The 27,163-nt window shown below is 39.3% G+C and overlaps 1 protein-coding gene across 10 annotated transcripts in view; it reads left to right on the plus strand.

Moving 5' to 3' along the window:
• The window catches only part of LOC117421381 (receptor-type tyrosine-protein phosphatase T), a 148,381-nt gene that overhangs the window by 80,375 nt on the left and 40,843 nt on the right, over nt 1-27,163 (plus strand). For 6 of the 10 annotated variants that reach the window (XM_058990754.1, XM_058990756.1, XM_058990758.1 and 3 more), the window contains exons 9-15: nt 2,723-2,832; nt 8,361-8,562; nt 8,667-8,769; nt 14,246-14,519; nt 19,271-19,307; nt 20,712-20,768; nt 26,419-26,554. In XM_058990754.1, coding sequence (XP_058846737.1) covers nt 2,723-2,832; nt 8,361-8,562; nt 8,667-8,769; nt 14,246-14,519; nt 19,271-19,307; nt 20,712-20,768; nt 26,419-26,554 — 919 coding nt within the window. The remainder of the gene's footprint in view (nt 1-2,722; nt 2,833-8,360; nt 8,563-8,666; nt 8,770-14,245; nt 14,520-19,270; nt 19,308-20,711; nt 20,769-26,418; nt 26,555-27,163) is intronic. The other 4 variants (XM_058990757.1, XM_058990759.1, XM_058990760.1 and 1 more) reach the window with 1 other exon arrangement.

Below are 27,163 nucleotides of genomic sequence, written 5' to 3' on the forward strand. Positions count from 1 at the left end.
TTTTTCTAAGGGTCTGTTTTAAAGATGTATACAGTAGAGGACTTTTGAACCCTCTCTAATACAGCTGAAACAAGGTTTCATCAACCAGCAAACGTGATTAAATTAATTAAAAAACAAACCAGTCCTTAAAAAAACCTTCCTTAAAACAGCCTTTAAAGTGGTCTGCACATTCCTTAAGGATATATCATAAAAGAATGTTTGCCTGAATGCCATTAATACTTTTTGCTTCAATCAGAATCTGTAGTACACATTCTCCTTTACGAATAGACTAAAAAAAAATAAAAAAAAGATTTGTCACTTCAAATTCTATTGTACACATTTCAAATTAAAAAGTGAAAACCACCGAATAAAAAAACCTAATACAGAGCATATTAGTTCTACTTAAATCATATTGTACTTTATTGCTTTCCAGCTCCACGCAAACCCATTTCTGATCTAAACATATTGATATTTTGGGTTTGATTTAATTTGTTTCCTCGGGGCTCTACCAATTGGATCACATCCTTTTACAATTCATTCTGCTGGCTTTTTTAAAAAACCATCAATTCCACTCATTTTTATTCGCCTTCAATAGAACATCATGCAATGCAGCTGGTTTTATTCATGCGAGCGTATTGCAGCATATGCATTGCCGCTAATTCGTTTCTACTCCCAAATGTGTTTTTTTTTAAGTTGCCGGAGGACAACATGTAATTTCAGAGAAAGAGATTTTTTTTATGCGACGAGACCAATATATATATATATATATATATATATATATATATATATATAGCAATTGGCTGAAAGTGACATTTTAATAACTGGGTTCCATGTGCAAAAAGATATGGGTATATATATATATTGTATATATATATAATCTGTTTGCACATATATATATATATATATAGGGGGAGGGGGTTAATATCATCCCTGCCTAAAAACATGTGTTAATTGTTTTTGATTGTTTCATTGTTAATTATCACCTGCACCTGGCTAGCATTGTAAATTAGAGCCAGGTGCAGGGTATCAAAGGAAAACAGTCAGTTTGCTCAAGGCTGCTGCTGTGTGGAGAGCCCGATTGATGGTGTGTTCAATCATACTAAAAGGTACTGTGTAAAGCCTTTTTTGTGTTCATCTTTAAAAACGTTTTTTTTTTTTTTTTTTTTAGCCGTTAAACAGCTTAGCTGTCCGCCTTATTAGAATAGGTTCCTGACAAATATTTAGTTAGCGCTCCGAAGGAGCTAGGTGTTTGTTTAGTTTTTTATTTATTTTTCATTACAAGTGCGCGTAAGCTCTAAACCTCAGTTTTTGTGTCCTGGGTTCATTTTATAGGGGCAAACGAACGACCGTGAGTACGGCCGTGGTACAATATATATAATTAAATATAGTGATTAAATATTTCTTGCTCTTATTGTATTACTTGTATTGTAACACTTGAAATGTATTTGCTTGCAATTGTAAGTCGCCCTGGATAAGGGCGTCTGCTAAGAAATAAATAATAATAATAATAATAATAATATGGCCTCAACGCAGTTATCATTGTTACCGTTGGTTCAATAAAGAATTAAACTTGCAATCCTAAAATGTGTGGCCCTGAGCAAGTCACTTAACCTCCTTGTGCTCTGTCTTTCGGGTGAGACGTTGTTGTAAGTGACTCTGCAGCTGACGCATAGTTCACACACCCTAGTCTCTGTAAGTCGCCTTGGATAAAGGCGTCTGCTAAATAAACAAATAATAACAGAATGTGCTCTTTACTTGACCTGGCCTCTGATAAATACACTAATCAAAAGATGCTTCCCTTTAGGATTCAATGTCAGAGTTCTGCAATATCATATGCTGGTAATTAGAACTAAGTGACAGGGTTCTTGTAGAGTTGGTGGTGCGCATCCAATTGATTCTCTCTAAAATACAGTCTATTCACTAAATCTATGTCACCTCAACTAGCAGCACAGGGCACTGACCCTTAACACCTGATTAGACGGCAAAAGATCACTTGAAGACAAAGTTATCGTTAGCTGGAATTCTGATTGTGTGTGGGTTTGCATAATTGTATTGAAGACACCTGTTGCTTTGCAGTTTGAGTCATTCTAGGTATTCTTAGTAAAGATAACTAAAATTAATTCCTGCAAATGAAAGTAAGATCTGCCATGTATATAAAAAAAGTCCAATATAATGTAAAAAGCCTGCAAAAGTATTTAACTTAAATGTTCTTCTAATTAGTGCCTGATTTTCACAGAATACACAAGAGCACAAGGTAGTGTCAGGGTGCAGCAGTCAACATGGGTCACTTTGCATTTTTAGCCTATTTCATGAGGAAGTTGGATAGGAAACAATAAATGAGAGGAATGGGGGACTCATTTGATTATTGCAACTTGACAATACAGTAAAATCATTCTAACATTATCATTATTATATTGGATTATTTATTGGATTTCAGCAAATCACTTTTATATTTTGATTTACTAGGAATATACCAGTTATTATCATTTGAATAAAACATGAATTTGATCAAACTGCTATGCAGTGGGATTTGTATTTCCATCCCCATACTGTACAGTTTATTGGATTAATCAGTTTGTGAAAATGTTTTTCTGAAGGTAAAGAAGTCATCTCTTCTTGCTGAGGATGCTGTACAGTAGGCCTGCCGTTCCCCAGGACCAGTTTCAGACTTTCCCTGATCTACTACTTTAAATAATGCTGTGAGCGCCTCATAGATCATGTCCTTCCTGTTTGCCTCCTACAGTGCCTGGGCAGATACCTCTGGAATCCATCCAAGGAGGTCCTTTCGAGGAGAAGATCTATATGCAGTGGAAGGCTCCAAACGAAACCAATGGGATTATCACGCTTTATGAGGTAAGAACGGAGTGGGAGTAGCAGACTGTCGTGGACTGAGAGGGGATGGGAGGAGAGGGATGAGGGGGTGATGGGGAGGGGGAAAATAGGAGTAGGGGAAAGGGTGGAGTGGAAGGGGAGGGTTGAAAGAGGGGTTAGGGAGAGGGGAATAAGGAAGATGGGAAAGGATAGTGGAGATAGGAGGAGGAAATTAGGCAGGAAAGGAGGGTTAAAGCGCCACACTGAAACTTAATTTATAAATTTAATGAATTTCCACTGGAGCAGGTCAGCTGTGAATCCCAGTGAGCTCAACATGCAAGGAAGGCCCAGGCGAAGTACCTTAGGATGGTGCCAGCTCTGTGCAAAATGACAAGAACAAATCAATATGACAATGCTCTACAGCCTCCGTTTATCTTCTGAGAGCTCCACAAGGCAACTTGCTGAGACGAGTCAACCCTCAGTTTATCTTCTGAGAGCTCCACAAGGCAACTTGCTGAGACAACTCCTTGGGTTTATGTGATGTGACGGCAATGCAAATACTGGAGGTGTGAAGACCTAGCGGGTGATAGACTGGAGTGTGGCTGCCCATGAACTAACTTATTAACCTTAGACTGTTTTATTATAAACGGTTTAAGGTACTGTCAAGAAGATGTAACTGGAATGAAAATTAGGAATGCTAGTCCTTCAAAGTGAAAATTAAAGACCAAAAGATCGTTCGGAAAACAGGCAATTCAGGAAGCTGTCAAAGAGAGGTTTTATTATATTAGTTTTATTCAAATTTTTCAACACACTAAAACCGTTTACAAATACACTTCAAAAAAACATACTTTAGCAAAACAGAGTATTTGAACGTTTGAAATAGCTTTTTTGTTTTGACAATTTATTGCAGGTTCTTTTCATAAAGGTCTTCTTAAACACACACAAAACCTGGGCTATAAAAAAAAAATTAAATAATAATAATTGCATGACTTCCAAACAGAAATTAAAAAGCAACAGGGCACTATAAGGCGCTGCTGCACTGGGATAAGCGTGTAGGAAGATGCAGCATTTTTAAATCACTGTTTGAAGGTACAGTACATTGTTGTTCACTTTGATGTGGAAAGAGTGGTTGCCACTTCTACTGTAATCCTAATGGATTATTGATATCTTTTAAAATGTGTTTCATGGGATTATGACATTAAAGTAGCAACAGAAAAGGAGTTGTGTTTGAAGAGGCACTCAGTGGCTGCTCATGCTTTTAATTTGATGGATTTGGGTTTAAGCAAAGCCATTTTGTGAACACTGGTATATAGGAGGAGCACCATTAAAGTACAATTAGTCTCTGTGTTAATCTTGATTATATGTCTGACAAAGGGATTCTCAAAGTGCTCAATCTTGTTCGATTGGTTTTCTCAAACTGTTGCAAGTTGCATCATAGTTCTCATTGATTCAATTAAAATCCCTGGTCATGTTGTCCTTGGGATGAGACTTGCTGCAGTATGGACAGTGTACGTGAACCCAAGCTCAGCCTCTCTCTGGGTAGTCAGAATCTGACTGTTTCAATTCCAGCATTCTGAATTCACTGACACCTGTGATGCAGGTTTAAACTCAGTGGAGTTGACTCCGATTGCTCTAAACAGAGTAAAGTCTAACCCATGCTAAAATAAGGTCTTTGTACCAACGTTTTTAAAACCAATACCTGTAATCCAACAAAGCCGCTCTGGCATACTGTATATAGATTTCTGTTTGTCTTTTTAAAAGTAGGCATTTTTGGTATAAATTAGTATTTAATTGATATGCAATTACTCCACAGTTGCTAGGTTTGCAAAGGGGGTGACCATTCGACTGCCATTGCCTTTTTATGTTCTGTATTGCTTGTATACTTTATTGATAGTAAATGGGTAAAACATTACAGGAGAGGAATGCATTGTGCATACAACTTAAAGGAGAGCAGCGGGGAAATATGTTTCCAGTTGTATTACAGTCATCAGAATGTGGCCACCTTTGTCTCGAGGCTGATGACATGCTCGAGTGGGCCTGCGGAGATGATAACTCAAGACAGGAAGTGGAGGGGTGGGGGGTATTATCAAAGACAGTCCCGTCTGCCTCCCTTCACTCAGAGCATCTCCTAGCAACAGGGTTTCCAGCTGTACAGATGATTGTAACGCCACGAGTTCACTTTATCAAAACTGCAATTGTCTGTGAAAATGATATTCGCCAGCATAATTTCAGTAGAGGGAAATAACTTTTTCAGTGGAGCTGAATGAGATCATCGCAGACCTATCCAATTACCATACTGCAATGTTTTTTTTTTTTTTTTGTCATTACAGTAAAAAAAACAAAAAATGCTGTTAAATATAATATTATGGAAAATAGCTGGTTTGGACCCTATGAGGAGGAAAAATTGAACCATTTTATTCTTCATAATTTAAAAGGGAAGTCAATGGGGTTCTGTTTACATTTACAGTATAGATTTCAGTAAGATTCCATTCGATGTTCTATTTCAAATCTTTAACAAACCACTATGCACCCCTAACACATCCCTGTTACCAAATCCCACCTTGATCAGGCTTGCTCAGAGACAGTCCCAGTGCTGAAACATGCTGGTGACTATTTTAAACTATGCCAAGTATTGGTGAGTGCAGAAAGAATGGATGGAAGGTATATTATGAGATAATAAACCGCTACAGTACAAGCAGCACTATTCTGCTGATTCAGAGGGTACATCCCTTTACCTGTGTCTCTCTGTTTGTGACACACTTTGTTAAAAATGATGAAAGGTCTGTTTCAACAGTGCAAAGAGCGACAGATCCATCAATCTCTGTGCAGCTCTGATTGGGATGTCGTTGTGTTGCAAGCCTTCCTGAAACCTCTCATCTTCAACCACCGAGTTACAGAGTCTTGCAAACTCATGAGCATCTTTATTAGACTCTAATAAGACATAAACTAGCAAACCGTGTTACTGTTATAAAAGCAAATTTAATTTACAGCTCTCCGGGGGTAGGTAGCTCTGCTTATTAAGTTTACAGACTTGCAATTAAAATGATTGTTTTTAATTGATTGCATTCTGCCTCCATTAATGGTTTATACACTAGCTAATTCAAGTTGGTTGTAATAATAATAATAATAATAATAATAATAATATAAATTGTAATTTATGCAGGCTTTGTACTAAAAGTGTAATTTGCATAATTAGATTAATTAAAAGAAATGCAATCCATGGCACGTTCTCCTGCCTGTCTAGGCTGTTACAGAATCCCCTGATAGTTAGGTTTGAGTCTCTTGCAGTTATGTGTCTTTTTAGATATGGGCTCTGAAGAGAAGACAATCTTTATGAGGATAGGGTTTGGAGACCTTTTCCATTGCACACGTTACAAAGGCAGACTATATAAACTCAATGCTCGTCTAAAAAAGTAGAAATAAGCATTTACTGGTCCCCCATAAAAGCAAAACAGTGCTCTATCAATATACATGGAGTCATTTGCAATGTTTTATTATGAATAAGCAAGCATACTGCAGAGTAAAAGTAAGTTAAAGGGAGGCACTGTAAGCTACATTATATTGACAGCTCAGAGAAATTGCCCTTTATGATTGAATTTGGGAGTGTGCAGCTGGTTCAGAGAGAATTTGGCTGTAAATAAATCATGAGTCTCTTTTCGGAGGCTGTGTATCAACAGTCTAGATTGGTAAATGTAATGGACAGCAGCTCAGTGCCAGGGCATGTATTACAGTACTGACAGAGACGGGTGATTCACTGAAGCAATGCATGCATTTTGTATACAAGGTGTGAATTAATATTGAATACCATGTAGCAACAATATAGAACCAAAAAAAAAAAAAACTTTCAAGGGAGAGCAGACAATCAATCACTTTGCCTTTAGAGTTAGTTTTGATTGGGATTACAGATAATAAAATAATAATACAAAAAACTAATACGTGTGTTGAAGGTGTTATGCAGGTGCTGAGGTGGAGGTCTAAGATTCTGATGTTCCACAGAGCCACACCTCCCCGTGGAGCCACGCCTCCCCGTGGAGCCACGCCTCCGCTAACTAACAGTGTAGCATTATTGTTACTTAAACTAGTATTTGTGGAAGCATCCACACAGTGAGTATATTATATGTGTCTAACTCCTTTATTTAGGAGTTCTTTTCCAAGGGACCTTGAGATTGCTTGGCAATGATAAGTGCTGCAGTGTGTGCAGAAAGTTGAAAAAAGTAATCTTGTTGTTTTCCTTCCCGCAGTGCCTCCCACAACACTGCCTTCATGTATTCAATCAATTGTGCACGCCATGAGTGTAGAGAGCAGGCCAGGCAGACAGTCTCTGTGAATGCACTGTCCTGTGAGATTCCGTTTCTTATTATGCCTATTGGAATACGTTATGTACTGTGTATAGGTGTCTGCTTTAGCACAAATTGAATACTGTAATATCCCACTGCGGCTCATTGAGGGCTGGGTGCTTTTCTCCTCAGACGCAGTCAGCACTGTGGTTGTATGCATCTACTCCTTTTATGTTTCGATTCTTGCAAAGCACTCCTTGTCATCAGACCTTGGTAAAGCGCTTGACAGATTCAGAGCCCCTGAAAGATGTTTGCTGGATGGCTATCTTTGCTTCTCAACAGGGATTAGCTCTGTTCTGCCGTCCTCTTAACAATGACTTGCTGCATTTTCGTCATTATTTTTTATTTTGTATTTTTTTTATGTAGACAGTACATCTCTAATGTGGAAGTTGGTATACATGTCACATTTTTTTTCTTTACAGTTTATCTTTAGAAAATAAGTAAAGAGCCATATTTGGTCCTAATTCAATATTTAAACAGTGCTGGTATTTAGACCCGTCAATGTTATTCCAGTAAGACCCCACAATCATTTTAAAATACAGCCCTTTGGTCATTTTCTCTTTCTTTCCTTCTTGGATGATAGTCCCCCGCCTCTCTCTATAATAGCAAAGCTTTCAGAAAGGCTAATTTAAGCCAAAAGCCATCCAGGCTGCTGGCTGTTCCTGGACTGAACTGTCAATTCATCCTTTCGCACTTACAAAATAAATTACAAGACTCTGTGATCATGTAATCTTGCTGTCTCTGTACTCCTCTGGTACAGTTGATTAGATACGGACTAAGAGAACACAGAAACTGAAATGAATACCCACTTCAGTCCTAGGAAAAAAAAAAAAACATTACTCTCACGTACTATATGGCTATAAGACATAACTGAATTACCACATACTTTTTGTATTTGAATATATACAGTATTCCTCATGTACATTACCTTAATGTTAGTAATATAATGTGAACCCTTTTACAAATACTGGGAACATTTCCAGGGTAATATATGGTTTGCATGGTATATGCAAGAAGTTCAATAGGCTCAGGTAATAGTGTTCTCTACAGTACTCTGGTGTGCATTAAACAAAGACTGTACCCCAAAGCTGCACAGGCATTATACACAGGGTGCAGGTTATATTAGAAAGATTATGGTACCACCCATTGATGCATCAGTTTCGGGCATGTAGCTTTCATGCAGCACTTTTATTAATGTTGGAATAAAACTCTTGCTGTTTTAATGTTTTCTAGGTATCCTACAAAGCTACTGGTTCTCTGGACCCCAGAGCAGAGCTGTCGAGCCAGCGAGGACGAGTGTTTAAATTACAAAACGAAACCCACCATCTGTTCGTCGGTCTGTACCCAGGAACGACCTACTCCTTCACCATCAAAGCCAGCACAGCGAAAGGCTTCGGGCCTCCTGTCACGACACGCATCACAACCAAAATATCAGGTGAGTTAATGTGATAGGGCGGAGGCTTGGCTCGAGCTCTGAAGTCATTCATTTCAGCTCAGTGCTAGAGCATCTGCACAACATTTTCTACTTTCTATCCTCAGCCCCATCGATGCCCGAGTATGAAACCGATGCCTCGCTGAATGAAACTGACACGACCATCACTGTGCTGCTGAAGCCTGCCCAGTCCAGAGGAGCCCCAGTGAGGTAAAGCACTCACTCATGCACCGCGGACAGCGGAGCGGCTGAAGGGACTGAAACGAGGATAACTTACTGATCCACTCATGCATCTTGTTCAGATTCACTTCTTCATATGCAGTATGGTAGCCCATGTTCCCAGACAGGTAGTTTGTGGTCATTGTGAGTCTCCCTACTCTGAAGGGGCAATCGATATCTCAGGAGCTCGTTAAGATCATTAGAGACGCCCTGTTTTGTCTTGTTGCTCTGACGCGTTTTATTTGTAAATTACATTAACACGTAAAGAAACAAAAGAAAACGAATAGCAGGCCAGGACAAAGGGATTCTGGTCATTTGAACACATATGGGTTTCTGAACCCGAGAGGCCTTTAAGTCATCTTTATCACATGATTGTTTTACTGCCAAAATACTGGCGCTCTCTCCCACTGCTGATCTAGCCCTGCTTGGCTTTACAGTTTCACACATGCAGGATACACAAAGCTTTCAATGGAAAATCAATAGTAGCACAATGGAATTCTCTCCCTACAGGGTGCCTTCCTCTACTGTGTATCCCTCTGACAAGCACCAGGTTTTTCTCAACAGAGAAAATGCCACAGCAAGGGGAATATATTCAGTACGCATGGAAAGAAAAATAAGTTTGGAAAAACAAAAATCCAGCCATGAGTAAGAAAGAGGAGTGATATGGTTGCTTTGAGAGCTGAAATGTATGGGTAGTGTGGTTCAAAGCATCCGCTAAATGAAAAACAGAATTACTGTCGGTCCAGTGGATGCTTTGAGGAATTAAAAGCAGTCATTCAAAGAAGTGCAATTTGTATGCAAAGATGCAAGACGGTGCGAGCCCCATTTAGATTTGTTTTTCTTGGTCGTTACCTTTCTCTGCAACCTTCGTGACTAACGAACATTTTTGTTAAATAGCAGATTAAGGCCACTGTGTGGTCCAGTGGTTAAAGAAAAAGGGCTTATAACCAGGAGGTCCCCGGTTCAAATCCCGGCTCAGCCACTGACTCATTATGTGACCCTGAGCAAGTCACTTAACCTCCTTGTGCTCCGTCTTTCGGGTGAGACGTAGTTGTAAGTGACTCTGCAGCTGATGCATAGTTCACACACCCTAGTCTCTGTAAGTCGCCTTGGATAAAGGCATCTGCTAAATAAACAAATAATAATAATATCGGAACATGAAAATCTGACAGTGGTCTGGTTCTGATCCATTTCAGTGCATTGCTAAAAATTCTAATTTTTGCAGCAGGAGTTAAAGCGGACGCCAAAAACCTTGATTTGTTAAAACTACTTACCTGCTCCACAGCATGCTGATCTTAATATTGACCCTAAAACTACAGTCACGTCATCTTTGAGGACAGTAATGATGATGTCACAGAGCAAGCTCTCAAAGGAATCATTAGAAATGCAATGACAGACAAGTATTTTTCACAACTTTAAAACTAAACAGCAGTCTTGTACCTGAGCCATTGTGGCTGTGTCTGCTGTTCATATACTGTATGAAATATTGAACAAGAAACTCAATTACACTGCATTGCTCCACCATCCTTAGTGGTGAATTGGCTTCAAAAGAGGGCTTTCATCTCCTCTGTATCCAGTCCTATGTAATTGCTTGTAAATGTAGTCAACAATTAGGCCATGGCAATATGGTGTTTAGCGGACCACAAGTACAGATGGTTATTTTAACTCTGCAGCTTGATGGCTTTGCTTTGAGCACAGTTCGCTGCACTTCGTCATAATTTCAAAATGTTTCTTGTCAAATTCTGCAGCTGTAATTGGTGCTCCTCTTTCATGACGAGCTTTTTGCTTCTCAAATGTTTACTTCAAAGGAATCCATTGCCCATCATTTGAGAAAACGTAAGTCATAAGTAATTATTCATCATAAAAGACGCAGGATCAGAGATGCAGATATAATTTACCCAGTAGAGGAACATACATTTCCCTAATGATGCATAATTGTGAGGTGGTACTTGGCAGAGATGTACATAATTATTGACAACAAGCACAATATGAAAACGTGGATGTAAGGTAAGCAGCCTAATTGGTTCACCCGATCACAGCCATGGAAGAGCTTTGCTTTTTGGAGTGTTTTTTTTTTTTTTTTACCTCAAGGCCAAACAACCAGCAAATCACTAAGCCATGAAACAGCTCCAAAACCCTCACTCCTTATTAAGAGTAGATTCCCCTCTGCTGGTTCCATTAAAGCTGTTTTACCCAGAGATGAAATGATGCTTACTCCTAGAGGTGCTCCTTCAGAGAACTTTGCAAATAGAAGAGAACTTAGAAAAATGATAAAAATCAAGTCAGGGGAATGTTTGCTACAAAAAAAGAAAAAGCTTTTTGATGATAAGTCTCTTTTTTTCTTTTTAGATAACGTCTCTTTTTTTCTTTTTCTTTTTAGTGCATTTAGTTTCACGCTGCTTTGTTTTAAGAGATGCCTTTATGTTGCGTTTGTATTAAATAGCTGCATACTGGAATCACAATTTGAGTTATTTTTAAAAGCTGCTACAAAGAATAATCCTTTGTTGTAGGAATGAAATGTTCCATCATCTCAGTACATAATTTCAGCGCCTTGCCAGAACACCTGGGAAGGTCATTGTTATTGTATAATGACCTTTTGATAACTCAAGGTTGTTTTCCAGCTGTCAGCACAGTAAATAGCTTTATGAGTATGTAGGCTGCTTTTCAGAAACAGCACTAATCAGGCACTTAGGTCTAGAGGAGGGCAGGTAAACAGAAACAGCTCAGAGGCTCTTAAAGGAGCATTTAAAAGAACCGGCAATTAATCAGGGTAACCGCACACCTGTGGGAGCGGTTTCTGTTTGATCCATTATTATTTTACTGACGATATTTAAAAACTACTGAAAGCAGGATTCCTCGTCCTTATCGCAGGCTCGCAGTGCTTCTGAACCTTGTTGTGCTTAAATCCTTGATTTTTATTTTTTTTGTATTTGTAATACTACGGTCGGTCATGGGAATGTGGTTTTCAAAGTAATGCACAAATGATCAGTAAATGTTTTAATTGAATCAGGATGAGTATTGCTGCACATTCTCCCTGTTTATTGCATGAATTCATTTTTTCGAAAAAAACTTTTTTCGTGTTTTAATTTTCAGCCTTTCTGTTGGGCCCCAGGTGCTCCTACGTTTCTGGATTTAAATTCCCTATCCAGTAGAACCACAGATGTGCAGATAACCCAGGGGTAATGCTTTATAGTGCCTCTAGTGTGGAGAACATCTGCTTAAATTTTGCCCGATGAAGAGACCTTCTGCATGTGTTATAAACATTATTTATGTTAGTCCTGACTGGCCACTCTTCTACAGCACTTTCCTTGCATGCTGCTCCTACAGTAACACGTTTATTCAAGCACAGATTAATTGAGTCAATGCACATACTGTATATCTAAGAAAGAGTCACATGTTTTTAAAGGACATCGTTTTAGATTGATGTCCCCTCACGTAAAACATGTTTTTAAAGGACATCGTTTTAGATTGATGTCCCCTCACGTAAAACATGTTTTTAAAGGACATCGTTTTAGATTGGCGTCCCCTCATATAAAACATGTTTTTAAAGGACATCGTTTTAGATTGGCGTCCCCTCATATAAAACATGTTTTTAAAGGACATCGTTTTAGATTGATGTCCCCTCACGTAAAACATGTTTTTAAAGGACATCGTTTTAGATTGATGTCTCCTCACGTAAAACATGTTTTTAAAGGACATCGTTTTAGATTGATGTCCCCTCACGTAAAACATGTTTTTAAAGGACATCGTTTTAGATTGGCGTCCCCTCATATAAAACATGTTTTTAAAGGACATCGTTTTAGATTGGCGTCCCCTCATATAAAACATGTTTTTAAAGGACATCGTTTTAGATTGATGTCCCCTCACGTAAAACATGTTTTTAAAGGACATCGTTTTAGATTGATGTCTCCTCACGTAAAACATGTTTTTAAAGGACATCGTTTTAGATTGATGTCCCCTCACGTAAAACATGTTTTTAAAGGACATCGTTTTAGATTGGCGTCCCCTCATATAAAACATGTTTTTCAAACAGTTGGAGACAGCCAAGGAACTATTGTGGCACAGTTATAGAGATGATTATTAGCAGAGATTAGCAGAGGTTGCCAGAGGTTGACAGAAATTAGCAGTTAAGTGACATGCTCAAGGTCACACACGTTTATAAGTGGCTAAACTGAGATTGAACCTGGAACCTCCTTTCTTTAAACACTGGACCACCAAGACTCCTGTAGTGATACACTGGATCTTTAAAGCAAAGTATTAATATGCACAAAATAGAGGATTTCCAGCACCTTTCCTGAACGAGGGAGCTCCGACAATATTATTTGTTTATTTAGCAGACAATAGTTTGGAGATGGCTGACAAAACTTAAATCCTTGTAAAAATTGGGTTAGGGTTAAGTTCTTTTTATTTTATTGTTTTAATGTTCATCTCATACACAGTATAGTATTTTGAACCACCTAGGGCTGAGATCCGACATGTACTGCTGTAACGCATTTATCAACCTTGATTTGTGCTGCAGGTAACTGTGTTTGTAGAAACAAGCACACTGAATGCTTTTCAGATCAGTAGAATCTAGGACTGTGTGCGTTTCCCATAGAGTCTCCCGGAGATCAATAGACTCACAAATACACTGGTGCATGTTTGATCTGTTTTCACTGTTGCGGTTGACTGGCCAGCAACACACTTTGCAATTTGATTCTGTTGTCATGATTGTATAGGAATGATCTACTGAAGTGCAGACTTGTTTGTTTTTTTCATCTCCAAAAAAGATAAGCGAGCCCAGCATGAAAACCATGTTGTTTGCACACTGGTCGAGTTCCAGCCAACACTACTGTCTATGAAATATTATTTTGTAGTAAAAGGAAAAAAATCCCATTATAAGAGAAGCACATAATTAAGTGAGGCACGGGATAGATCTATATTTCTCAGCAGCCTTTAAACTAACTTTTTTCCAATTGTTGTGTCCTTTTTTGAAGTCAAATCATTCTCCCAAGATCAAAGAAATCAGGAAATTGGGGTAAAGCACAGCGAATATATTCAGCTTTTACTATATTAGTAGAGCTTGTAGATCTTTTATCCTTGATCTTAAAATCATGATCATGAAGGTATTCACAGCAGTGGTTTGACGTGATTGTGGGGTTCTTACAAGACCAATTTAATATACAGAAATGCTTTGGAACAGTGGTCACAATAGATTGCTGAGGGTGTATTTAAGCAAGTAGAATTATAGTGAAGCAGCCTGTCTGAACTGCTAATTGTAGTTATCAGCCTGTGATTGTTTCTTTTCCTGTAATCTTTGGAAACGGGCAGCACACGGATTACAAATCAGACGTATCTCAAGGTAGAGCAGCTGAATATTGCAGTGATCAAGGTCCTTCCTGGACTCGCTATGAAGAACCAGCTCAAGTGTGGTTTGCCATAGGCTGACCACTATTACTCTAAAATCCCCCCTCTTGTTTCTCCTCAGCGCTTATCAACTGGTTGTTAAAGAAGAACGCAAGAAAAAGTCGCGGAGAGCCGCGGATGTGATCGAGTGCTTCGCCACCCCTGTCAGCTACAGGAACGCCTCGGCACTCGACTCGCCGCACTACTTTGCAGCTGAACTCCCCCCGGTTAACCTGCCCGTTACTCAGCCCTTCACCGTGGGAGACAATAAAACATACAGTGGTTACTGGAATGCTCCGCTTTCACCCCTGAAGAGTTACAGCATTTATTTCCAGGCCATAAGTAAAGCAAACGGGGTAAGTCTCTAGCTGTGATATCTTTGGGTTTGGGTTGGGGCTCTTTTTCCACGCAGAACAAGTTACTGAAATATGCAGACAGCCGGGTTGGACAGCTCGCTATTGAAGCCCTGTCTTTCAGCTATAGCAGTCTGCAGGATGATGACTGGATTGCCTTGCATGGAGGCATCTGCCAAGTTCGTTACGTATGGCCCCATTTGTATCGGGACCAGTAAAACCCTGGGAAAACCAAAGTTACATGGTAGTCCTATCTGAATAATTGTCCACGTAGGTATGGGTTCTCCCAAGACAACAATGTCCCTGTCTAGCCACGGTAGAATATGGGTGATTTTTTGGCAAGACAGTTGCACCACGGTATGGGGATTGTCTCCCTTACACTAAGCTGTTGCATATCTTTAGTCAGGATGCTCTACTTTACTGTAATCGTATAATTGATTCTAATTCAAATTCGGTATCTTCCAAAAACACAAGCTTTCTAACCATAGCTTGCTACCCAGGGTACTACAAACAAAAAGTAGAAATGACAGACAATGCCCAGAGGAGGATAACACAAAAGTGCAGAAAAAGCATCCTCGATTTCACAGTTTTTTCACTTCATGTGTGCTGTGTATTTATTGCTCTGCTGTCTTGACAAGTGCTGGCAGCAGGTGTGGGCTGGATTCCTCTTGGCAGTGCCAATCATGACAGGTACCTGGGTCCACAAAGGGGGACCTGCCTCATATGTGCTGGAATTAATTTCACAAGATACTAAAGGAAGGACTTGGGTGGCAATGCGTCACATAAGCAGTTTATGTGGATCCCCACGGGTTCTGAATCCATCACTAGACAGCATTGCAAAACAGGAAGAAAAAAATACTTTGACAAGCACTACATAATTGTGCCTTCTGGCTGCTTCAGTCTGAAAGCAAGTTTTGTAAATTCTACAAAACAAATCAAATACATATATCTTTTGCATATTGTGTACTTAATCCCCGTGCAAAGCTTATTGTTCTATGGAGGTGATTGTTCGGCTGAAAGAGGAAGAGGTGCATTCGTTGCAGAGTAACAAGTCATGCCTTATCCAAAATGTTTTACACACACTCTTGTGTGGCATGTACTAGAGGCATTGTTTTTTTAATAACTACCACACTTTTCTTTTACCAATTATAAATCTTTTGTCATCCAGATCGTTGGATGCAGACAAAATGGAAACATTAATACAATAACTAAATAAACGAATAGCTACCTGCTATCTATTAGCTTGCCATCTCTTCAATCTAGAGGCACTTAAATCCTGCAGATGCACATCATTGCTTTCCTTGTTTGTCCTGTAGTCTGCTCCCTCATAACCCATCAGAACCTCGTTTAGCTGTAATTCCCCTCCTGTGAAAGTGCAGATCTTCTGTTAAGTGGTGCAGAGATGGCTTGAACTGAAGTTGCATTAGGTTAAATATTTGACATGACCCAGAAGTGAGCAATGATGGAAATAAGTTGTGCAAAACGGGCAACGCAGCGAGTTTGTTTTTCATGGCACCGCTTTCCTTGATGCAGTGTTAGAGACGACTCCATCAGTCTGTGGGAGCATTGCAGCTATAGAGATGTGTGTTTGTTTTTGTTATAAAAGGTTTACATGATAATGGGTTATTGAGGTATTTGTGTACACTGTGTTGGTGTGTGTTAATTACGCCCCCAAGTCTGTATCAAAGCATAAGGGATGTTATTACTCAAGTCAGTCCTGGCATACAGCACTTACCCAATGCACACAAGAACTTCTTCACACAGAGAGCGGTGAGGGAGTGGAATGGGCTACCTAGTCATGTTGTTGAGGCAGAAACACTTGGATCCTTAAGACCCAACCTAAAGTTCTGAGGTCAATCAGTAACTAGGGTGTGGACAAGCTTAGATGGGCTGAATGTTCATAAACTATCTTTCGTTTTTATGTTCTAAATACATTTGAAACATGTTAAAACCCCTAGCAGTACCATAAACAGCATCAAGACCCTCACAATGGATTTGAAACGCACTGTAGTGCTGGTACAGCCACACACTGCTACCATGGAAGTGCAGTGGATTGCCAGTGCTTATTGATTCATACCATGTGATCCAGCTGGCATGTTCAGATCTGATAATGTTAAACTGTGGTACCATTCTGCCAATTAATCAGGCCATTTTAGTGGCTCTTGAGCTACTGTTTCCCCTTAATACAGAACCATGACATCGCCCCAGATTTGCCACTGCATTGCCACTGAAGGAGAAGGGGATCAGAGGCACTTGGTGGCTGATAGTTCTTTTGCAGTGCTGACTCACCCTCCCCACTGTATTGAATCGGCAGCAGAACAGAAAGTTCATTTTCCCCCAGCACAGCGTTTGCTGATGTGAGTTATAGTTTCCTCTCAACCTGAACGAGGAGGCCTGTCGAGAGGCAATACATATTAAAATGAGCAGCTTTACTCCCTTCACAACATTTCAGATGGCATATGAGTCATGCAGCTTTGGAGTTAATCTCTGATATAGTGTACTGTAGGATATAGTGGTGAGGAATTGTGTTGATCATATGCCACATGAGAACAAACTAGCAGAGTCGAACTAAATATATGAAAATAGATGCAGCTATGAAGATAGGAGCTATTTTTTCTTTGAGCTCAGTTCCCAGCCCCCCCCCCCCCCTTTTGCATTTGCCTTTGTAACTTAAGCAAAGCAAATCATATAAATGTGCTGGATCGGTAGCAACATTCAGCATAAAGAGAAAAGGAGCACAAACAACCTTCTGAATTGCTTATCCTCAGACATTGATGATGTATTCCACAATGCAAGAGCCTGTATATTTATCCCTGAAGGAATTCTGCATTATTTACAATTCAGTTCAATCCATTCCAGTAAGGTAATAAAACTAAAATAGAAAAAAATAAAGTAAATAAAATGCCATTTTATTTCTTTAATTATTTTGAACTTTTTTAAACTTTAAAAGGTGTACTACCTTTCTCATTTTCAATTATTATTATTTATTTTGTTTAAGGTAAAAGAAACCAGGACATTTTTTTCTTAAGTTACCATGGAAAGACACCAGAGTGCAGATGAGACCAACCTGAGCAAACGTTTTTATTTATTTATTTATTATTATTTATTATTATTTTGAAAATGCATTCATATGTGGAAATGTAACCTAGTACAGTACACTGACCAGGCTAGCGGTAAGATAAAATAATCATACTCTCAATCAGCTTAACAATTCCTAAAGACTGCTTGACAGTCTGTCGGTGCATTACTAGACTGGAGGCCAGAACTCAAACCTCAGCTGTCACATTTTATAAGTGATGGAGTCCTGTCGTCTGCTGTGCTTGAACCTGTCATAGGTGAGAGTCAGTCAGTTGAAGTTTAATCATGCACTACTTTGTACCTCTGCAGTCATAGTCATATTACCCAATAGTCATATGGAAGAACACACAGTCAAAACGAAACCGAACGTAACACCAGCGACCATGGGATTCCAAGCCGTGGGTCAGCGCAGGTAAACAGCTCAAAGAAAAGCTGCTGTCGTGGTTTTTTTGTTTTTAATTCACGCAATCAGAGCCTGTTCCACGCATCAGTGGAGGACAGCAAAGCATGGTGGGTAACTGTTACTGTTTAAATGGTATACCCTCTTTGAATACACAGGGGGCAAGTGTAGAGGTAAAACGGTCTCAAATGCTGACATAATTGTCTTTTATTAAGATCATCAATGCTGATATATGAACAGCTTGCCATGCTAGTGCAGACGTTGAATACAATGATCCCAGTGGGGATGATGGATTATAACCACTTATTAAACCAAATCTATAAAACAGAAGTCCTTTTTAACACAAACTGCAGTGCCGAGGAGATGCTATTCCCTATTCCCGTGATGTGTAAAAATCAATATCCAGGTTCATTCCAAATGAATTATGTAGCATTCTGGAGCCTGATAAAGATGTCGCTGAATTGAAACAAATCGACCGGAGAGCTTCACTGTACAGCCTAATGTGTTTGCTGATGTTTGATCTGTGTTGCGCGAGCAGAGGGAGTACCTGAGGCGATGACAGGGCCACTGTGTACTGTAGGACTAGCTGTAAATACGTTAGGGCTTGTTATTAGTGGGGGGGTTAAAGCCAGGCCTCTTCTGGACCTGTGATTAGTGAGATGTATTACCACGACTACGGCAGCTCAGCTTTGCATGCAGAGTCAAACCCTTTTAATATCACTTAAGGGACTGGGAGGAGAGTGACTTTATCATCAGGAACTCGTCCACCCCATTGACTCCCCATATATATTCTGGCCATTTCGATGCGTTGATAATAAGCAGAGGGCTGGTGTACATTAACAGTGAGCGAGGCGGGTTTGACTGTAACTTTCTTCCGTTAAGAAATCATCTGAAACAGCAAACAAAAGGTACCTGGGGATTTAACAACTGTTGGCAGCTGCCTGGTAGCCTAAAGCCACCAGGAGCGTGCTTTCAGACAACATCCAGAAGTCAAACTGCTAATTGCGAGCTGTCAAACGAGTTACTTAACTACCGGTATTTGTCAAAAGTCGCAGTGCCTCACAATCATGTGAAACTGCATATTAACAGACACTCATTAGCTCCATTCCTACTGTGCTCCTCATTGCCAGCAGTCCACCTGAAAGGGAAAGCAGGAGTTTCTGATCACCCAGAGTCGTGCTTCTGAATGCTTTTCTTGCATCCAATTTTGAAAGAGATAAAAAAAAATAACCTTATTATGGTCTGACCCAAGGCTGTCGTTTTCTTGTCATTTCAGGAAATAAAAATCAGCTGCGTCCGACTGGCTACTAAAGGTATGACATTCTCTGTGACATTTCTGCATGTTTTTATCAGAATAATTGAAAGGGTAAAAGATGATAAATTACTGATTTTATTGATTAAAGAGAACAAGTCCCTTTTGTGAGGGGTTTCGAGGTCAGTTTTACTGAAATGGACTTTGGCTTAGCGAAAGAACACCTACTTTTAGAGGCATTCTTCACTAATGTAGGGATGCCTGTCACAATGAGAACTTAAAAGTGACGACAATGTTTTTGATGGGAGACCAATGAGAGCATGTTAGGCTTTGAATACATTTTGAAGTGCAACATTTAAAGTCAGCTAAGATACATGACCTGTACAGTACAGCAGTAGAAAACACAGTCTCTGTGACGGAATTGCTGTGGCTTTTCTCCATTTTGCTACCAGTGACCTCAAACTCTGCATTTTATATAGCTTTCCTTCTGCATGATTTATCATCTTTAGATAAAGATGCTTTGAGAACACAAGCATTTTTTCTAAAAGATAATTTTTATATGAGAACATTAAGCAATTAAACAAAAAAAATGTAAACTCCATCAGTATAGTGGAAATAAAGCCACTGGCCAGCTCGCAACCTCCACATTCTTGCATTGTTTTCATTTTATTTATTATGTTTATCTATTTCAAAGTAAAGACAAACAGATCTACAGTATGTGAGCAGCAACATTGATAATTTTTATTGTCACGCATTTTTCATCAAGTCTCTTGTTTACAACTGGGCTCTACATTGCGTGTCTGTCAGGGAAAAGGCATGCTGATAACTTTGTGGTGTTTTTGCTTCATGGTTGTGACAAGCACAGTTTTAACGAGCAAGGTCGTGGCTCATATGAACACAGTCGTTTAGTGTTTCATTAAAGGAATATGCTTTAATGAAACACTACATAACGACATCTCGCAAACAGCAGCCATGCCACAAAGTTTCATTATTCTTGTGTGGTTGTTTTGTTTGTTTTTTCCGTAGGGGAGTCAGACACAGTGAGTAAAGACCCTGAGGGAGAGGATTAGGTACTAGTGCTTGCGATATCATGCCTATGTAGGCTGTAGAATAAGTTTTAGCGATATTAGTCAGAGGAATGCAACTGGAACACATTTTTATACTAAAATGGCCTGCTAAAAACTAAAGCTGTTTATTTATTTATTCATTTGCCTATTTATTTTATTCATCTGTCATTTCATACCAGCTGAAGACGCCTCGAACGCTTGTGTTAATTCTCTTTGGTACAGCAGGTTTGCCTGGGGTCCATGAATGGTATCAGAATGTATCAGCTTCTACTGTATAACCTTATTCAATTCAAAGGGAAGGCACTTGACTTTTAAAGACGTATTTTGTTTTTTTAGACTTTTTTCTTTTTTTCTTTCTCTCATGCATGCTGACCTGGAACTATATTCCTTGTCCTTAGTGGTAATAGGTAGGGGACAAATAACAACGCCGTACATACTTGTCATCCCCAGTGAAGGTGATTATCAACTCCATAGTCAGATTTTGGTTTTTTTTGTTTTAATACATTTTTGTGCATGTCTGATGCACACCAGCTGTGTTTGCTTTAAATTATCCTTTGGAGAACACCCTGGTGCCATAAAAACACACATTTATTATTATTATTATTATTATTATTATTATTATTATTATTATTATTATTATTATTATTATTATTTATTTGAGTATTTTTTCTCTCCCGTCTGTTTACATTTTTACTGCTGTTTTGCTCCTTCTCTTTTGTATGCTGGTACTGACAACTGCAAAAACGCAGTGTGGTGCTGATACAGTATGTTCTTCAAATTGACATACATGATTTCCTTAGACTACGACAACACATTATAAATGTGAATTTAAAAAATGAAAATATGTTTTTTTTTTTTTTTTGTGGCCGCTAGGTTTATCTGGCTTTCCGTTTTTGATCATCCAGCAATAAACGTATGTGGGCAGACTGGACAGATTTACGGATAGATAGAGAGAAGACTGAAATATACACCGGTCTTGCTCATTAACATTTTAAGCACAGTCTGCTATTGTACATGCTTCTAAAAAAAAAAAAAAAAAAAAAAAAAAACACGTTTGCTTTTGAACCTGGTGAACCGAGCTGAATAACAGGTCTAGGGAAGTGTTGAGCAAAACATTAGAAAAATGAAAACAAAGTTGTGTAAACTAGCCTGGAAAAATCTTGTTTCATTTGCATCCCCCCCACCTCCTCCTCCCTACCTACCATGCATTGTGAAACTTTCGAGTGTTTTCAATGTGTTTGTTTTGCTGCTGAAGTGAACGAACAGCAGCTGAGACTGCAGGATACACACAGAGCCAGGGCTCTGGTCTCACAGCTGTTCCTACACAATGCTGAAAGGTTTTCAGCATACTGTAGTTCTGAGGTTCCGCATCACAGAAGATGATGCATTTCAGAGCTCCCCGATGTCCCGTTCCAACAAGCTGAGCCCTGGATTCCAGTCATGTGGTCACAGGAAACGAAGGATAGGCTGTGTCATGTGGTTGTGAAAATGTAGTGGCCAGTAATAGATATCTGCTATCGGGTGACAGTAATGCAGAACTTAATGGGGGGACATTTTTCGATTAACTTTATGTTTGGGAATATTTTTGGGGTTTCACTTTTAAATTTACGGTGTTCTGGTAACCCACACTATGAGCAGCCCAATACATTCAAGATGATGCATTCATTTCACATATGTACAATAATGTGTACATTCAGAAGGCAACGTTGTCTTTGACCAACGCATATCTGTGTATGTTATTAAACTGCAGTAGCAAGAAACAACATACTGCACTATTGAAGAAGGAGCAGTTTATGACCATCAAGGGCTGGGACTAACATGGGTTTTGATATTCGGATATTCTTTCAACATTCAACCAAATATGCCAATTTCATTTAGAATTAACTAAACCAAATGTAGAAGTGGTACCATTGGTATTACAGTAAAGACATCTCTTAGAGGTCAAATAAACCCAGTAAGCCATTAAATTACCTTTTTATACAAAGCAGAAACCAGTGCAGCTTAATAGACGTAATTTACTGTATGCATGGGGTTCCTTTGCATGCTGTCTTTTTCATAGAGTCATTTGTAAATGCTGTTATATAAAAGAATACAAACATGGGCATTTTTGCCTCTGCACTGTTTTTTTCTATGTAGTTTTATAACATTTACCTTTTTTTTTAGTTTTTCTCCAAACAGCACAGACATTTTGCTCATGCTATACACCTAATCTAGTTGCTGGTCATGTGCTCTCCTTAGAGACAAAGACGTCTCTGAGTTGTGTGGTACTGTAGTACCCTGTGAATTTTAAAGGCCAGATTACTGGAACTGACCTAGTGATAGCAACCCCTAAGAGGAAAAAACAGTGAAAATAATTGGCTGTTTGCTCATAAATCAAAAATGCAGGGTTTGGATTAGATATGTCCTTTCAGTAACATCTCCCATTACTTTGAGATGATTGTCCTATCTTGCTTCCTGATTTGCACAGCACAAAAGAGGAATTACTTATCGACAGAAAAGGGGCTGCATTCAGAGGTGTTGCTGCAGAGATCTTAGTAAATCTGAAGGTAGCACACGCATGCTCAGTTCTGTGATGGGCATTTGGTCACTGTGGACATCAGCATATTTGTTGAGATATGCAGTGGCTTTCCTGGCAAAGGATACCTCTTCTAAACAAACAGACTCATTTAAGTCAGAATAACCTGTGACACAGAATAGTAATATCTAGGGCATGATCCCTCGTGCAAATGTACCAATACGGCACATGGATGCAAATTCCTTCATGCTTTAGCCTGCTGATCCTCTTTGTTAGCTGTACGGATGCACTTCACTGCTGTGATCTGTTTAGTCAGGCTGGAGTGTGCAGCTGGAATGACACCTTTTAACCACCTTCCTGATTACCGTTTTGTATCGTTTTGACTCACTTAAGCAACAGTAATCTCGGTCCATCTGACCCACGGTCTCAGTGTTTCAGACGCTAATCTTGTTACACAGAACTGCTTTGACAATCCTGATCTCAGTCTTGGCCTGTTTCCAAACAACATTATACAGCCCCGATTCATAAAGAGCGGCGCGTGGCGTCCCTCACTGATTTATAGGGTTGACAGGACATTGTGCTTTTACTAGACCCAATCTGTACTGCAGTGAGTTGTAGAGTTAATGAGCCACACAAACCTGCTTTAACTATATTTTAATGTGTACTTCCTAGTTAAAACGGAAGCCATCCTAAATGCTAGCAATTAATGCTTCTTGCGGCTGGATCTCTTCTAGGATTATGTTTTAATATCCTGGGCTTTTGAAATAACTCCTTTTTGATGCTTAATTTCTCTGAATGGAAAATGAATGGATTTTGATCCTTTATGTCAAAGAAATCCCTAATAATAAAAGGAGTTGTCTTATATACGGCCGAAGAGACGCGTAATGGGCATTAATCACAGTGAGATTACAATCTTTAGGAGTCTGATGGGATCCGAGTTGGTGAATAATGCACAGCGGTATTTCAGAAAACAATTCGGCTTAATTGCTATTTTTCAGATAATGGGACTTTTTTTCCCCCCAGTTTAATTCCAACATTTGTTCTGAAATAAGAGTGGTTATTTTTGTTTGTAGAATATACCGTTTTACAAATACGTACCTGTTTATTTTTTCGTTGGGTGAAAGATCCTTCATTACATTTTTTCCCCCAATGTCTTATCAAATACATTGATTTTATTACTCGTAAAATCATTACAAATACCAACTGCAAAATGACACTGATACAGCACCTTTCGTTCCCATTGCTGTACAATACAATAACAGGGGAGTCTTTCAAATCCAGGAAAGAAACCTGTGATCTTCTGGATCAAACTACAGGTCCAGTTTTCCAAGAATTACCCATAGAAAAAGAGCCAGTTTGAGCTCCTTGAAGTCCTAGGGAGTTCCGGGTACAGTAAAATACCCTTCTTTTCCAGTCTGACACCGAAGAGAAGGTGAGAATAAAAATCTGCCTTGGCTCAGGCTGGGAATGAGGTTCATGACTCACATCTAACCTTTATTTCTCAGCTCCACAACACAGAATCCTATCCTCATCAAGGCACACATTGTCTTATTGGTATAGCCCCTTCAAAAGGCAGGAATCAGAGAGCATTAAATGGAAAGGCTTCAAGTAAGAAATCAGTTCTAGCTGCTGCTTCTGTGTAATCAGTTAACAACAATAGCTGTTCAGATTCCAATGCAATCTTGAGTAGCTAACAGTCCTGTCTTTTTGCTCACCCAATAGTATGTATCTATCTATCTATCTATCTATCTATCTAACTATCTATCTATCTACAAACGTGTGCTGCTGTGCATCGTTCACAAACTGATCCAGTCAGTCACATCATCACATGATAACTCTCAGATGATTCCAACAACCAATACATCAATGGGGTTTGAGCTGAGAGCACTTGTTGCTACAATTTATGAAAATATATCACAATGTTACAATGTTTTTAGTTTCTAAATTACAACCAAGCAGCGCAGTTTCCAGGCAACCAAGATAAATATAACACTACCCACTCATCTTGGGTAAGAACCCTCATTCCATTTGACACCCTACAGCTGAAGCTGCACCTCGCAAGCATTATCAAACAGCCTGCCTGGACACATACAGTACCGAAGACCTGTTAGATTGGCTTTTCTACGTCTGAAAGAGTCTTACTCATTTACAGTGGCAGGTTGCAGGGGAAGTTCCCATTCTCACCCCTGCTTAATTAAAAGCAAGTACATTTTGAAGGAATTTGTGCAGAAGGTCTTTTAACAATGCCCACACACTGTAGACAAGTTTAATGGTGTGCCAGTGTACCATGCCCACCCACAGTGCACCAACCAGTATCTAATTCGTCAGAGCAGTTCGTTATCCTGTTCATTTCACAGAACTCGGTATGTAGGCTTGCGATTATTACTGGATTCTCTGACCTCTATAATATTGCATGGGAGACATAACCAATTACCCGCAGAGTATCAGCCTTATTATAAATTGTTTTTCAAATTGTTAGAAGCATGAGTTTCTTGGTAAAAACCCATCTACCTTTTAAACAAAAAGTTTTCCAGGACATCTATAGTATTCCACACCATCAAACAGCTGTACTGGAAGAGTCTGTGAATGTTAGTCAGTGTGAAGGAAATGCAATGTAGCACAGGTTAAGGCTGATTTTTTTTCTAGTTCAGGAAAACAATTAAATTAAAAGTTTGTGGGTGGTAGTTCATTCCCAGTCCTGCTATCAAAGTTTGAACTCGTGGGAAATTGAATACAAATGTTTCTCAATTTAGGAAGAACCTAGCCAGTTTGACTCCCATTCATAGTCCCACAATAAAAAAAGGTGCATGAAGCAAATAAAATGCCAAAAGCCATCTTTACTGGTTGGCTGCACTTAATAGCTTGGCCTGTTCATGTGCTATCCATGCAATATAAGTTTCAGGACCCTGGGATATCATTTGTAAGGCTGCTACTGTATCATGGGTATTGTCAGCATTTGTTTGTTTCATCTGTTAATTTACCAGCTTCGCTTTCATTCTATATAATTAAGTTTCTCATTTCGAAAGTGTATTTTTATATAGAGCACCGTTGCCAGGCACTTGTCTTATTTCCATCCCAAATACGTGTGAGTTGCAGTTCAATAAAGTCTAATAAGGGATCCTGAATTCAAGACTGCATGTTGCTTTCATTGGCTGTCAACCGAGTTACCCTCCAGCCCCGACAGAAGTTATGGATACGGATGGAAAAGCTTAAAAAATATCTGCATTATGATGACAGTGTTGCTGCAATAACTCCATGCCTATTACATGTAGAAGAGGGAGAGTTGCTTGTTTTGTTTTGAGGTGATGTGCTGGCATCATCTTTTAATCCAGGGCTCAAATGTCAGCTCACGTCCATTGTGGAGGTGACAGGGTAGTTCCATCTCCAGTGCTTATTTAATTCAGAGGAAAGGGGATTGTTCACGCACATTATTAAATACAAAGGTTTGTTTGTGCGGTTTGTTTTTCAATACTTCCAAAGTGGTACACACATCCTACGCAAAATAATCCAGGACAATGCAACTTAAATGCATGCTTGTTATTTTTTAAATGAGTCTTTCTATATTTCTGCCTTTTTGTTATTCATTTCAGGAGCCTCCACCCAGAACTCAAACGCTGTGGAGCCAGAGAGACAGGTGGACAGCACGGTGAAGATGGCCGGAGTTATTGCTGGGATTCTCATGTTTGTCATCATCTTGCTGGGAGTGATGCTCACTGTGAAAAGAAGGTAAACTTTGGACGAGAAGCTGATAATGTTTCCAAATTTCTGCAAGTGCAAGCACCCATCTTCATGTGACTGATTTTTCTTTACTGGTGCAACAACTTGTTATTTTTGGGGTTGTGGACGTAGCTCTCTCCTCCTGTGACATGCACACTGGCTTATTCCCATTGCATTTCTGTCTTCTTGTTTCTCTTTATTTCCCTTGAATACCCCTAATTACATACTTGCCATTCTATAGCAAAGGTCCAACAGACAGCCTTCACATCTTTGCTGTATCTTACTCGTTGTAGTGAACAGATCAGTCTTTGCAGCTATGTGGGCATTAAAAGATCCTTGGCTAACCCCACTGTCCTGACTAAATTCTACTAGAGATGAAATTCTGCTAGTTTAATCCCCCAAAATCTTCGATTTCCTAATGCATGTTAAGAGAGGGAGGACATCCCTGAAATAAAATTACATTTCTGGATAAATATCTTTAATTACACGCACATTTAAAAGAAGTGCAAAAAACCCCACAAAAAAGCAACGTTGACCCTCTTTTTATACTGAGTTGGATTGGGAAGCGGTTCTTAAGCCCTGCACTTCTTTATCTTCTCCACAGGGTAGCACAGGTTG

The sequence above is a fragment of the Acipenser ruthenus genome, chromosome 18 (assembly GCF_902713425.1).
Source record: "Acipenser ruthenus chromosome 18, fAciRut3.2 maternal haplotype, whole genome shotgun sequence".
In the NCBI taxonomy this organism is placed as follows: domain Eukaryota; kingdom Metazoa; phylum Chordata; class Actinopteri; order Acipenseriformes; family Acipenseridae; genus Acipenser; species Acipenser ruthenus.